Source organism: Meles meles, chromosome 21 (genome assembly GCF_922984935.1).
Source record: "Meles meles chromosome 21, mMelMel3.1 paternal haplotype, whole genome shotgun sequence".
NCBI classification, from domain to species: domain Eukaryota; kingdom Metazoa; phylum Chordata; class Mammalia; order Carnivora; family Mustelidae; genus Meles; species Meles meles.
Window position 1 is genome coordinate 43,400,313 of NC_060086.1, and position 13,281 is coordinate 43,413,593.

The 13,281-nt window shown below is 59.4% G+C and overlaps 1 protein-coding gene across 3 annotated transcripts in view; it reads left to right on the forward strand.

Annotated features, from left to right (window-relative positions):
* The first annotated feature begins 1,263 nt into the window (after positions 1-1,263).
* The window catches only part of LMF1 (lipase maturation factor 1), a 73,270-nt gene continuing 61,252 nt past the window's right edge, over positions 1,264-13,281 (forward strand). Inside the window, exons 1-2 of one of the 3 annotated variants that reach the window (XM_045993458.1) lie at positions 1,264-1,494; positions 8,297-8,606. In XM_045993458.1, the coding sequence (XP_045849414.1) occupies positions 1,296-1,494; positions 8,297-8,606 (509 nt within the window). In that variant the 5' untranslated portion in view covers positions 1,264-1,295. The remainder of the gene's footprint in view (positions 1,495-8,296; positions 8,607-13,281) is intronic. The other 2 variants (XM_045993457.1, XM_045993459.1) reach the window with 2 other exon arrangements.

Here is a 13,281-nt window from a genome sequence, read left to right on the forward strand (position 1 = left end):
GCTCTGCAGGGAGAACTTTCCACCGCAAAAAAGGGGGGAAGGCACTGCTTAAAAACTCACACTGTAAGGTGCACGTGAGTCACCGCTCCAGCAGCGCAGGTGGGGGACCGTCGGGGGCTGAAGAAAGGTTCCAGGAGTTGCTGGTCTGGCCTAGATTTGGGGGAGCCAGTGCCTGCCCTCGCAGAGCTCACACCGCAGGTAGTAAAGATGTAATCAAACAAGACCGATCATTTGGCCACACAAGTATCCATAATTTATACATCAAAACACTCAGAACAAGATGTCAAAACAAAACACCCAGGACAAACGTTTGCAACGTACACACGAGAATAGGATCTTTAATATGTAAAGAGCTGTGACGAATAAGGAAAACCCACACTTGCGTCAGTGACGTGCTTCCAAGCACCTCGCAGTGTGCCCCTAACCACTAAGGGTCTAACGCCGACGCCGTCCCGCACACCCTGTGTTGGTCTAAGGAGCGCCTGTGAGCACGTCGCACTCCTCTCCTGAGCGGTGCCCCGGCTGCTCTGTGCTCAGAACGTGGAGTTGCTGGAGTTCTCAGCAGGGTTCTGCTTGGGACATTGGTCAGTAAGTTCTTTCCTCTGAATCCTCAGGGCGCCACTTTCCCCGGGGCCTGGCGGTGCCATCTTGAGAGCCTGTAGGGGTGCTGCCTAGTGGGGCTTTGCTGACCTGAGCTGAAGGATCTGGCTGGATTTCAGGACCCAGCCGCTGCTCTCCCTGCTGTGTAACCGTCACCCCAACATCCTCCCAGGACAGCAGAGATGAGGGCATGGGCAGGGACACATGTAGACCCCTGGCCACACTCGCTGAGCTGTCAGTGGCCGCCTCCAACCCTTCCTCTCCTGGAATGCGGCTCCATACACCGCAGGGGCACGCAGAGGGAGTGCAGCACCCACGAGGGTCCTCTGCTGCCCACGCGGACGCTGACCAGGCCCACCCCGGTCCTGGCCAGACGCAAGTTTCCAACAACCGTGGAGAGAGGGTCCAGGAGGGCGGCCGCGTGGGGGAGAAAGTGCGCCGGGAGCTTCTGCAGCACCGGCTGATGAAAGCGCCAACGAGGGAATGGGTCTGGGTCGGCCGCTTTACGGATGGAAACGCTGGTCCTCCCAGGTGCGCTCCGTCTTACCCTCACTGCTGCAGCACGCCGTCCGGCCTGCGGGGGGCGCGCGCGCGCCCGCAGCTGGAGCGTGCTCCCCGCCCCTGGGCGTGGCCAGCCCGGGCGGGAGCGGCCTCCCTTTCTGGGCGGGGCGTCCGGGCGCCGGCGCCTCACGCGCATGCGCAGTTGCGGCCCCGCGATGGCGGCCCCCGAGGAGTCCCTGAGGCGGCGGAAGGTCGGGAATGCGGGCGCCGAGCCCGGGTCTCCGCCGGGACGGGGGCCGGGGCGCGACCCCACGGGCTGTAATGCCCGTCTCCGAGCGGGCACTTTCTGGCTGACCAGGATCGTGCTCCTGAGGGCCCTCGCTTTCGTTTACTGTGAGTCCGCGGGGCCCGGGGCTCCCGTCACTGTGGCCCCTTCGCACGCGCCCTTGTCCCCCAGACCGTCCCCGGCGCCGGGACAGCCCCTCGCCCACGACAGCGCTCGCCCGCTCTCCTTGCCCCCCCGACCCCACCCGTCTCCCCCGTTCCCGGGACGCCCCTCCCCCGGCACGTGCCTCTCTCCTCCCTCGGCGCCCCTCCCCCCGGCACTGCCCCACCCCCCGGCACGTGCCCCACCCCTCCAGGGCCCCCCTTCCCCGGACTCGCCCCCGCCAAGGGCGCTCCCCCCGACGTGCCCCTCCTCTCCGGGGCGCCCCCCGACCCCCTCGCCCGCAGCCGTGCCCCACCCGTCCAGGGCCCCCCTTCCCCTGGGATGCCCCTTCCCCTTGGACGACCCTCCCCACAGGACGTTCTCCCCCGGCGCGCACCCCCGGACTCCGCTCCCCCCCAAAGCCTCCCCGCCACCCCGGCACCTCCCCCACTCGTGCCCCTCCCCCCCGCGACGCCCCTCCTCCGGGACGCACATCCCCCTCCCCGAAGCTTTCGTCTGGATCGCTTCCCCCCAAAAAACGCTCCCTGGCCCCAGGGAGACCCCCAAGCGCTACCCCTTCCCCATGCCCCGCCCACCCAGGTCGCTGGGCGCCCTCTCCCTGGAGGCTCTTCCGCCCACACCCCCCAGCGCAGGCTCCCTTCGGCCTTCAGACAGGGGCACCGCAGAGCCCCCTGCGCCGTCGTGCCCCCCAGGTCTGGAGCGGTGGGCTTGGAGGTGAAGGTGCTCAAAGGCGACTGCACCAGCCCCGACCTGAGCACTTCCCGGGGGCCAGATTCGGCCTTCGGCCTGGGCGGGGGTGGGGGCCTCAGAGCCCCCCCCTGTCGCTAGAGCCTTGTCCATTAGCGCCCTGTGCCCCGACTCAGCAGCGGCACCTTGCCCCGGGCAGCCCCTTGCACAGCCCGGGAGCCTGCGGGGGCCGGCCTGGCCCCAAGCCTCAGCGCTGTTCGCAGGCTTCTGAGCAGCCTGGTCGCCCCGTGGTAGGTGAAGCTTGAGCCTCAGCCCTGCTTTGACCTGCCAGGAGCCACTCGGCCCTCCGGGGTGCAGAGCCCACAGCAGCCCTGGCCCCGGAGGGTGAGGCCTGCGGGCGCTGAACCCACCTCCCCGCCCCAGCCCCTGCGTCCACAAGGATGCAAGAGCCCTGAGCCTTCCAGCCGTGGAGCTCAAACTCAGGTTCTCCAGCCGACCTGGGGAGCAGACTGAGATGGCCCCAGCGAGCCGGTGGTCTCTGCTGGGGGGATCCCGAGGGTGCAGGTCCCTGGCATTGCCGGCCTCCACCGTGCAGGGGCACCGAACATCTCTGCTTCGTTTCTCAGCTCTTTCCTCCCCCAAGGAAGCAGCACTCACTGTCCTTCCAGAATCACGGAACCGTGGGCTGTACCCTAGGAGGGAGCCAGGCTTTTGCGTCTCCTGGTGCACAGGGGAGACCTGGCTTTCCGGAGCGCTTTGGTGGAGCATGGGGTCCCCCGGGTGGGCTTTCCGCAACGCCTCCCTCTCTTGTTACCGTAAACACAGTTCTCGCCAGCGCTGCCTTATGCTCCACACTGTGAAATATTCGTTGGGAGTGTTTGAGCTGTCACTTAGCGCGAGACGGAGCGAGACAGAGGTCCCTGAGGAGGCTTCAGAGACCGTTACCAGGGGAGCCTGGAGCTGGCCCGCGGCACCGGGTGCTTATGCCAGCCCAGGCTTCCCGGGGAGCGGGGCTGCCTTTGATCTCGGCGGGCTTCTCTGTCCCAGTCCCAAAGAGATTGTTCTGAGCCGCTGGGTCGAGCGGACAATTTGAGCCCTGAACCACTTGCTTTGAGACACGCATTTTTTCCCGTCTTTTCTCTACATTTGGGGTAGAATCAGTGTTTTTCAGCTGTATGAAGGAACTTGTTTCCCATCTTCCCGGGATGAGGTTCTCTGACAGATGACCCTGGACAAGGGGCCATGCATCTTGCGTTGGTCCCTTTCTGGAAAGTTCCGGATCTTTCCTGTAGCCTGAACTAAGATTCTGCAGTCCCAGTGTTTTCCATGATGCCATAGGGGCCGCCCGTCCCTAACGCTGGCGGTTTGTCTGGCCGTAGTTTCTTCCCCAGGGAGCGGGGTTCGGAGCCCGGATCTGCGTGCCGGGAGTGCCTGCTGTTGCATGTGGTCACTTGCGTCCGTCAGAATGTCCGCCGGGGTTAATAACATGAATTCACGCTGGCCTCTCCGGTCCTGATCCCGGACACAGGGTGGGTGTGCCCCTCCCTTCCTCGCTTCTCTGGAACCTCCTTGTGTCCTGCTGGGACCCCCCCCCCCCAGGTCCACTGTGCTCTGTGCGCCCCACCCCCCGCACGTGCAGACGGCTTCAGACCGCTGTGCTCATGCCCTGAGAAAAACCAGCCGGACTCCGGGGTTCTCCGCCATTCCTTTGGTCTTTGTCCTGACACTGTTCACGGGAAGCATTTTCTGGAGTCCCTTAGGCCAGCCCTCCCTTCCCCCTTGGGCACAGTGCGATTGCGTTAGATATCTGCCATAGAGTGGCATTCAGGGGTCACAGTCTGCATTTTGTCCTGGCTTCCTCCGACCTCCAGTCTGGCTTGTTTCGATGGTTCGTAAACACTGAAGTTCATTGCTGGTGACCTACGGTTCTGCGGGTGTCGACAAATGCATGCTTCTCCATCACGCTGGTACTATACAGGGTAGCTGTACCCCCCAGACTCCCCTGTGCATGTCGACACCTACCGCCCCCCAGCCCCGGCACGGCCGCTGTCGTCCCCATGGCTTTGCCTTTTCTAGTGTGAATGGAACCCTAGAGTATGTATGTAGCCTTTGGGTCCCATTCTGTTCGTTGGAAAAGGGCGTTCGTGGTCCTGCCATGCTGTTGTGTGTCTCAGCGGCTCGTGTAGCTTCTCTCCACTGTCCCCCACTGTCCCCCCACTGTAGGCAGCGACCACCTGTGATCCTTGCCCCCACACGTGTTGTTTCCCACGTTCGCGGTTGTGAACCAGGCCCCGTTGGCTACATTTGCACACGTGCTTTTGTGGAAATGGGAGTTTTCAGTTCCTGCGGGCAAACACCTAGGCGTCTGACTTCTTTCTTTCTCAGTCGCTCTGGCGGCTCCACTTCCTTTGCTCTTCCGCATCCGTTCTAGAGCCCGCTCGTCCGTACCAGCGTGGAGCCTTCTGGGTGCTCGGATGGAGACGGAGTCTGCAGGCCAGACGGGATGGTCGGAACGGACGTCCTCGTGACACTGGACCCCTGGCCCACAGACGTCACGTGCCCCCGCATGTGCCCCGCTTACTTAGGTCTCCTTTGTCAGTGCTTTTCTGTTTGCCACACGCAGACTCTGCGGGTATTTTCTAAGAGTTTTACTTGTGTATTTTGGGGGTTGCTATTTATTGTAATTAAAAAATTCAGATTACAGGGGCGCCTGGGTGGCTCAGTGGGTTAAAGCTCTGCCTTCGGCTCAGGTCATGATCTCAGGGTGCTGGGATCGAGCCCCACATCGGGCTCTCTGCTCAGTGGAGAACCTGCTTCCTCCTCGCTCTCTGCCTGCCTCTCTGCCTACTTGTGATCTCTCTCTCTGTCAAATAAATAAATAAAAATATTTTTAAAAAATCAGATTACAGTTCACTGCTGATAGATATGAATACAATGAACTTTTAAGTATTGCTCTTGTATTCTCTGCCTTTGAGCAACTCATTTATTAGGTCCAAGAGGAGTTTTTGGTATTTTTTTGAGATCTTTTACTCAGACCCTCATATCATCTGTTAATAAAGACAGTTTGATTTCTTTCTTTCCAGTCCATGTGCCTTTTACTTCTCTTGCCGGCCTCACTGTGTGAGTCAAGACTTCCATACACTGCTCAGTAGGCTGGTGAGATGTCCCCGCTTTGTCCCAGATCTCGGGAAAGGACTGAGGTCTGGTGTTGGCTGTCCGCTGTGCATAGCCGCCCTTGTGGGCTGATGGAAGTTCCTTTCTGTTCCCAGCGTGCTGGAGGTTTTTACCCTGAGCAGCTGCTGAATGCCATCACCGCTCTGTCCTGTCTCTGCTGGTCTTACCGTATGGCTTTCCTTTCTCAGTCTGGTCATTGGTAAATCACAGTGATTAGTGAGGATTGAACCAGCCTTGCATCCCTGGCCTGCAGTGGGTTGTGATTTGTACCTGTATTTCTTGTTTCGTGAGTTTTGGTAGTTTGTGTCTTTCAAGTAATTTGTTTCATCTGAGCTGCTGAGAGATCTGTGGTATCCTTTTCGATCTTTTTAGTGTCTGTGGGACCAGTAGCAACGCTCCCTCCTCTGTTCTTGATACTGCCCTCTTTTTCTTGATTAGTCTGGCTAGATGTCTGTCGGTTATCTTTTGGAAGAACCAACTTTTGATTTTCTTGATTTTCTCCATTTTTTTTTCTTGTTTTCAATTTCATTCATCTCCACTCTTAAGTTTTTAAAGGTTTCTTTCCGCCTGCTTGTTTTGTGTATCATTGCTATTTTTTTTCTGATTTCTTAAAGTAGAAGTTTAGACTTGAGTCCTGTCTATCTTTCTAACGTGAGCACTTTACTGTAAATGTCCCTTTAAGTGCTGTTCAACAGCCTCCTGCATTTTTTTGATATATTGTGTTTTCAGTTTTCATTCAGCTGAAAAATACCTTATAATTTTGCTTGTGCTTTATTTTTTAAGATTTTGTTTATTTGAGAAAGAGCGTAAACAGGGAGGAGGACCAGAGGAAGAAGCAGGCTCCCCGCTGAGCAGGGAGCCCCAATGGGGGGCTCGATCCCAGGACCCTGAGATCATGACCTGAGCTGAAGGCAGGTGCTTCACCGACGGAGCTGCCCAGGCGCCCCTTGTTGTGGTTTAATATATATATGTGTGTGTGTTTCCAGTTCGTATTCATCACATTTAACACCAGTATTCATCACATACGTATGGTTTATTTAGAGGAGTGGGTGTAATTTCCAAAGACTTGGGTATGTTTCCAGATAACGTCCTGTGGCCGACTGCTAGGTTAAGTCTCTCTGCTCGGGTCACACGTTTTCTCCGATTCCGGTTCGTTTCTGTATGCTGGTATTTGCTGTGCGGTCACAGCCTGGAATGTCCTGGCGGACGTTCTGCAAAGTAGTTGAAAATCGTATCTGTTTAGCTGTTGGGTAGGGGGTTCTACGGATGTCACCGTGCCATGTCTTGCTCTTTTATACCGTATGACAGTCTCTGTCAGGTCAAGTCAGTTAACGTACGCATAGCGTATACATGTGTATTAGCTGAGGTGATTTATTATGCGTAAGCTTTGTTGCTAGACTCGTGCATTTAATGCTCTCATGTCTATTTGTGGATTCCTTATTATTATGCGGTGTCCTTTTTTATCCCTCATACGTTCCTTGTTTTTTTCTCTTTTGTATGATATTCATACATCCGTCAGCTTTCTTTTGATTAATGTTTGTATATTTTTTTTCCGTGCTTTTGCTTTTAATCTACCTGTGTGTTTATATTTTGAATGGGTTTCTTGTAAACACCACAGATTTGAGTCCTTTTTTTTTTTTTTTTTTTTAATTTGAGGGTGAGCAAGAGAGAGCATGAGCGAGGGCGGAGGGAGAGGGGGAAGCAGACTCCCCGTGAGCAGATGAGCAGAGAGCCCAACGTGGGGCTCCATCCCAGAACCCTGGGATCATGACCCGAGCTGAAGGCAGATGCTAAACTGACTGAGCCACCCAGGCATCTGAGTCCTGCTTTTTTATCCAATCTGACAATTTCTGTCTTTACTGGTGGTTTTAGAACATTCTCATTTAAAACATCAGATTAAAATCTATCATATTGCTAGTTGTTTTCTATTTGTTTCTTCTTGTTCTGTTTTTTCTTTCCCTGCCTTCTCTTTGGTTAGTTTAGCATTTTCTATGATTCCCTTTTTGTATCTGTATTAATTATTTAGAGTCACAAATTTTTATTTGCTCTCCCATAGGACTTCCAGTAAATGTCTTCAATTAATCTGAGCCTGCCAGTTCCTGTGCAGCGTCTGGTCCTTCTAACAGCGGCTTCCAGCGTCTCCCTCTGGCCTTGGTGGTGGTTTCTCATGTTGGGCCCTTCGTATGCTTTAGGCGACTATGATCGGTTTTGCTTTAGACGAGGGGTGGCTCACGTTTCCGCCAGTCAGCGTCACACTGCGAGCCCAGACCAGTGTTTGTGGAACTAGAACCTGAGCTGCAGCTGTGCTCCCGTCTCTCCCTCCATCCCATCCGGCCCCGCGGTGCAGCGGCCCGGCCCTCGGACCTGCAGCTGTGTCCACAGGGCGGGCGTCCCCGGCTGCGCGTGCGGCGCTGCCTGAGATGGGCTGTTGCCTTGCTCTTTCCCCTTGGTGGGCGTGGAGTCGCCCTGCTCTCCCGCGGTCTGAATGCGGGCGGTCGTGACTGATCCGTGAGCTGCAGCCCGTCCGGGAGGGCCACTGCGGACCTGGCCCATGGACCTTGCAGACGTGTGTTGTCATGACAGGTGCTGAGTGCCCTTCCCTGTGGCCACGTGTGACACCAGCGTCTGCGTCACATACACGTACGTGACACACGTAATTGGACACGACCGTGTCGGTTTATGTACGTGCGCAGCACAGCCTAACCTCCCCAGACTGGGTCTTCCAGTATTTTCCCCAGGACTTTGGAACTTGGACCTTTTGTATCCCTGCTTCGATTCCAAACCGTGGCTCAGACACCCCCTCATCTCACCCCGCCATGCCCCCTCCTGCAGGCGTCCACGGACGGCTGTGCTCCTGCTCACGGTCCTTCTGTCTGTTTCTTCTAGTCGTGGCGTTCCTGGTGGCTTTCCAGCAGAACAAGCAGCTGATCGGAGACCGGGGCCTGCTGCCGTGCCGCACGTACCTGAAGAGCGTACAGCAGTATTTCCGGGGCCCGGTCGGCTGGGACGCCGTGAGCTACGCGCCCACCGTGCTCTGGCTGCTGGACTGGTCACACATGGACTCCAACCTGGACACGCTCGCGCTGCTCGGGCTGGGCATCTCCTCTTTCGTCCTGCTCACCGGCTGTGCCAACATGGTGCTCATGGCCACTCTCTGGGTTCTCTACATGTCCCTGGTCAACGTGGGACAGATCTGGTAAGCAGGAGGACGTGGAGTGCTGGGGTCCAGGCAGGCTGGGGGCTGAAGCTCCCCGCGGGCAGCTGCGCCCTGGTCCCCGTGGGCCGGTGGGTCCCCCTTGGAGAGGAGTCGGGGCTGGGCTCTGGCCTCTTCCTGGCCGTGGGAAGTGCCGGTTTGCGCCACACCGGGGAGGCCAGGTGTGGACGACACTCCCGTACAGGAGGCCCGTCCTGCAGATCCGCTCTGTGGCCAGGAAGGCTGGTATCCCGGCACCCTGGGAGGCCCTGCTCTGCCCACGCCTGGGGCCCTCCTGTCAGCGTGTTACTGTTGACCGCGGGGTGCAAATGGGCTGGGGCACCTTGGGTGGGGTCTGGGTGACAGTCCCATGTGCCTCCTGCTCATCAAGCGGCCGCACGGTGTGACGCCCCCTGGACCCCCACCTGCTCCTTCCCTCGTGGAATTCCTGGAGGTCAGACGCCCAAGGTGCTGTCCCTTCTGCCCCTAGGCTCTCGGTCACACACAGACTCTGGCTGGGTATCTCTGTGGTGCTAGAGAGGTTGTGGTTTTTGAGACGCGTGATTTTAGTCCACGCTGGACCAGGGACAGCTCTGGGCACACATGGCGAGCGCAGCCGACTCTGTGGACGGCCACGGTGGCACGCTTCCTGCATGTGCGTGGCTTGGGTCACGACTTACCGTGTCTAGCAGCCAGAGAAGTCACTCTGACTTTAAGTTTACTCTAAGAAGTATTTCCTAGTCATGCGTAGGGTGTGGTCAGGAAAGAGTAACCCCATGTTTAAATTTCTGCAAACCGGTTTGTGTACGCATGGCCAGGGTAGTCTTGTATGGTTTTCACTGGAAAAGATACTCCACTTCCTTCCCTTGGATACGTAAAAAAGACACATGTGATTCAAGTTAGGTTAAGCTCACTACAGCAAAACAGAGTAAAGGTACGTCTTCTCAGAAACGATTGGAAAATGAGGAAGAAAACAGAATCTGTCACGGAGACCAGCGGTCACTTCGCCGCGCCCACGCTGCGGACGCGCTCATTCCCAGCCCAGCTCCTCACCGCGGGTTTCGCGCCGAGGTGGGGCTGCGGGGTCGGGCTCCGAGCCGCTGCCTCCCCCGTCTGTCCAGCCCTGCCCTTGACGCGGGTTTCCCGGACGGACGGCGGCTTCAGGGTCAGAGCGACATTGAACACTTACCCAGTGAGGACCCCTCCTGTGGACGGAGGCTTTCTTCTTCCTGGTACCCCACAGTGAGAGGCACAGACTGTTCCTCACGGTCCCATTTCTTTAGCGTTGGCAAAGGGGGGGTGAGGTGTCCGATCACGGGCCTGTTGACAGACGTCTTTCAGGTGTTGTCCAGCTGCCGGGCAGCGGCGCAGGGCGCTTCTCTGAGGGCACTGCCGCCTCGGTCTGGGGTCCTGTGGGGACGACCCTGCGTCCGCCCGCCATCGCAGCGTGTGTGCGGCGGCCGTTGCTTCGCTAGGCCTTCCGTGTCTCCTGTCCCTCTGGGGGCGTCCACTGAGCTTCTTCCCGGCTCCAACTAGTGCCCCTGCCCAGGACCCGGCATCTCACATCCGTGTTCCAGGGCAGTGGGAAGCCCGCGCGGCTGCCCCGGGAGGCAGGTGAGCCTCGTGCTTGGGGGCACCGTGAGCGTCGCAGATGCCGTGGGGCGCAGGCAGGTGGCCTTACACAGCACCGTGCGCCTTCCGGAACCATGACCGCCCTTCGCCCACTCTCCTGACTCATTCCTGACGCTGCATGGCGGGTGGGAACTCACAAAGCCACTCCGTGACGGCAGTGACCAGGGATCTCATCGTGGGGAGAGCGGCTCCCATCCAGGCGGTGGGCGCTCTGCAGAGTGACGGCCTATGGTGGCCCTTGGAATCGGGGGGTGGGGCACAATGCTCTGAAGTCCTTGGGGGGTTGCAGGAGGCACAGCCGGAGGGAGCCTGGGGACACGGGGGCCAGCATGAGGCAAAGGGGCCGGGGACCGTGCCCCGGGCAGCTGCACCCCGGCAGGCTCTGTCCCAGAGCTGCAGGGCCGGCAGGAGTGCAGGTGGCCTGTGGTTGGGTGTGGGGCGACCGTGGGCTGTGAGGGAGCGCTGCCAGGCTGGACGCGAGGCCCCCGCGAGCCCCCCCACCCCGTCCCACGAGTCCCCGTGCCTGCGGTTCCACAGTCATCGGTGGGAGCCAGGGGAACCTGGGACGTCGACTCTCCCCCTTCCCCCATGTTTCCCCGGACTCCACATCCTCCTGATTTTACCCACCAAGTGTTTCCGGAACCTTCCTCTGCTGTCCGCACCCGGTGTGGCCCCACGTTCACAACAGCGTTCAGCTCCGCTTCCCACACGGTGTTGTTTTGTCGCGGGCACAGGCCAGCTTCATTCTGGGTTTCTGTCGTTCCCGTCACGGGCAGTGAAGACACACTGTTTCCGTATGTCGGGCAGTTCTAAGGTGAGGAATCACGATTTCTCTACGTACTCGGGCCGCCGCCCTCCCCGCCAGCCTCGTGCTGAAGACCAGGGCAGACACGGTGTTGGTTTCTTGGGCCCTGGCCCCTGTCAGGGAATGGGAGCCCCACACCCCAGGGGAGGGGCCTGTCTGCTGCAGGAAGTAGCTGGGGCAGGGGTGCGAGTCCCCGGTCCCCCGGGGGCTGTGCTGTGCGCGGGAGGGTGAGGGAGGAGCGGGGTCCTTTCCCCTGTGGTGTCGCCGTAGACTTGGGCTTTCCTCTGCCTCGGCCAAGTAGAGGGAGGGACACACGCGGGCCTTGCTCGTGCAAGAGAGGTGAGCGGGCAGGAAGTACGGACGGGGCTTGGCACCGGGCGCCCCACGTCCTACAAGGCTTCTTCCTGGAGGCCGCTGCGAGCCCGTGCAGGGGTGCCGAGTGGCTTTCACCCGACCACTCTCGCAGTCGCCCCCTTTCTGTCATCAGCTCTCGAGTGCGGTTGGAACGGGTCGGGTTTTCATTGCCTGGTCTGTGGGGCAGGAGCATCACAAGAGTGTCCATCCCCGAGGCCGTGCGGTTGGGGCAGAGAGATGACCGCCAGTGGTTTTTCTTGCTTAGCAAGGGAAGCCTTGTTAGAAGGGGTGCGGCACTGTCTGCCGTCCCACACGGGGAGGAGGTGACCTGGGACTGGGTCGAGCAAGAAGGGGCCTGGGGCACACGGCTGGCAGGCGGCCCCCGTGGCTGAGCCGACGCATCCTCGTCCTCGGACGCAGTGGGCCGCGCGCGCACGTCTGCGTGCACTGTGGACGGGTGCTGTTCTTGGTGAGGACGTGACTTCGTCTGCCTTGCACGTTGCCCAGAGCCCCAGAGGTTTCGTTCTGCGGGAGGAAGCTTGGGCTGGGCCTGCGTGGGCACCACACGCCGGTCGGGTGGCTGGTGGGGACCCGGCGGGCCGGAGCGCTTCTCCCACGCAGAGATTCTGTTGCTGCCTAGCTACTTCCCCTCCTTCTAACTGAATAAACCTCCTTTCGGGAACAGTTGTGGGGTTACAGGCTCACTGCAGAGACAGTGCAGCGAACTCCTGTGCGCCCACCCCGCTTCTTGTACGTCTGCCTCCTCCTCGTCCGACTTAGCTAACGCCAACCTCTTCCGTCCCTGGCTCCCCTCCGGGACGCTCGGGCGTCACGTCCCCTCAGGCTCCCCTGGGCTGGGACAGCGTCTCTGACTCTGGCTTTGAGGAGAGACAACCCTGCTGTCAGGGATGCTGTGGAACGTCCCTGCGCGGGGACTTGGTGATGCTCTTCTCATGACTGGACTGGGCCGTGGGTTTGGGGAGAAGGCCACGGAGCCCACGCGTCCTCCTCGTCACAGCGCGGCTTGTCAGGGTGGGTGACGCCGACGTGACTCGCCTGCGCCGCGGCTGCCCCTCCGCTCCCCGCCGAGGTCCCATCTGCCCTGTGTCAGGGCGGGGCGCTGGGGACTGGCCGCTTCCGCAGGGGAGTCGGGTCTCCTGGCCCTGTGTCAGTCACATCAAGTCATTGTGAGGCTTCGGCGTCTGTCCTTTTGCTCTGGGGTCTTAGTTGCCTTGGGGACCGGTGACGCTGGAAGAGAGAACGAAGTTCAGTGACCGCAGCAAGTTCAAGTGAGTTTACGGAAGAGTCTCGCCGCACCAGTTCCGTCCTCCGACGGGGGGACGAGGAAGCACGCGGGAGGCCCCAGAACTGTGACTTCGCCCCGGCCACCCCACTTAGCATCAGTTTTCCAGAACGCTGGGTTCTGGTCCTTTTATCTCTGCTTTACTTTGGCAGTGCTCCTAAAGGGCTCCTTTGTTGCCAGCGAGGATGGCTGTGTGACTGCCTTTTCTCTCCCCCACCTTCCTGGCCCCCCAAAAGAAGAAAGGATTATCTCCAGAAACTTGGACGGAGGTCGGGAGGCTCAGGGGGTCCCTTCCTGTGGAGGAAGCTGCCTCTGCCAGTCCCTCTGAGAGAGCGGACAGGGCTTGCACTTCAAAGAGCGCCGAGAGCAGATGCCAGAGGGCCGCGGGGCGGCGCGGGGGTCAGGGTCCGTGCCACGGGGTGCGCTGCCAGGCCGCTCCCTTCTGCCTGTCGACAGTGAAAACCTCGTTTTGTCTTAAATGCAGTAGCGCTCCCTGAGGCCCCGCGCCACTGCCCGGCCCGCTGCCCGCAGCTCTGCCGTGGACCTTGCCCAGGGCCCAGATATCGTGTCTGCTGAGTATGGGC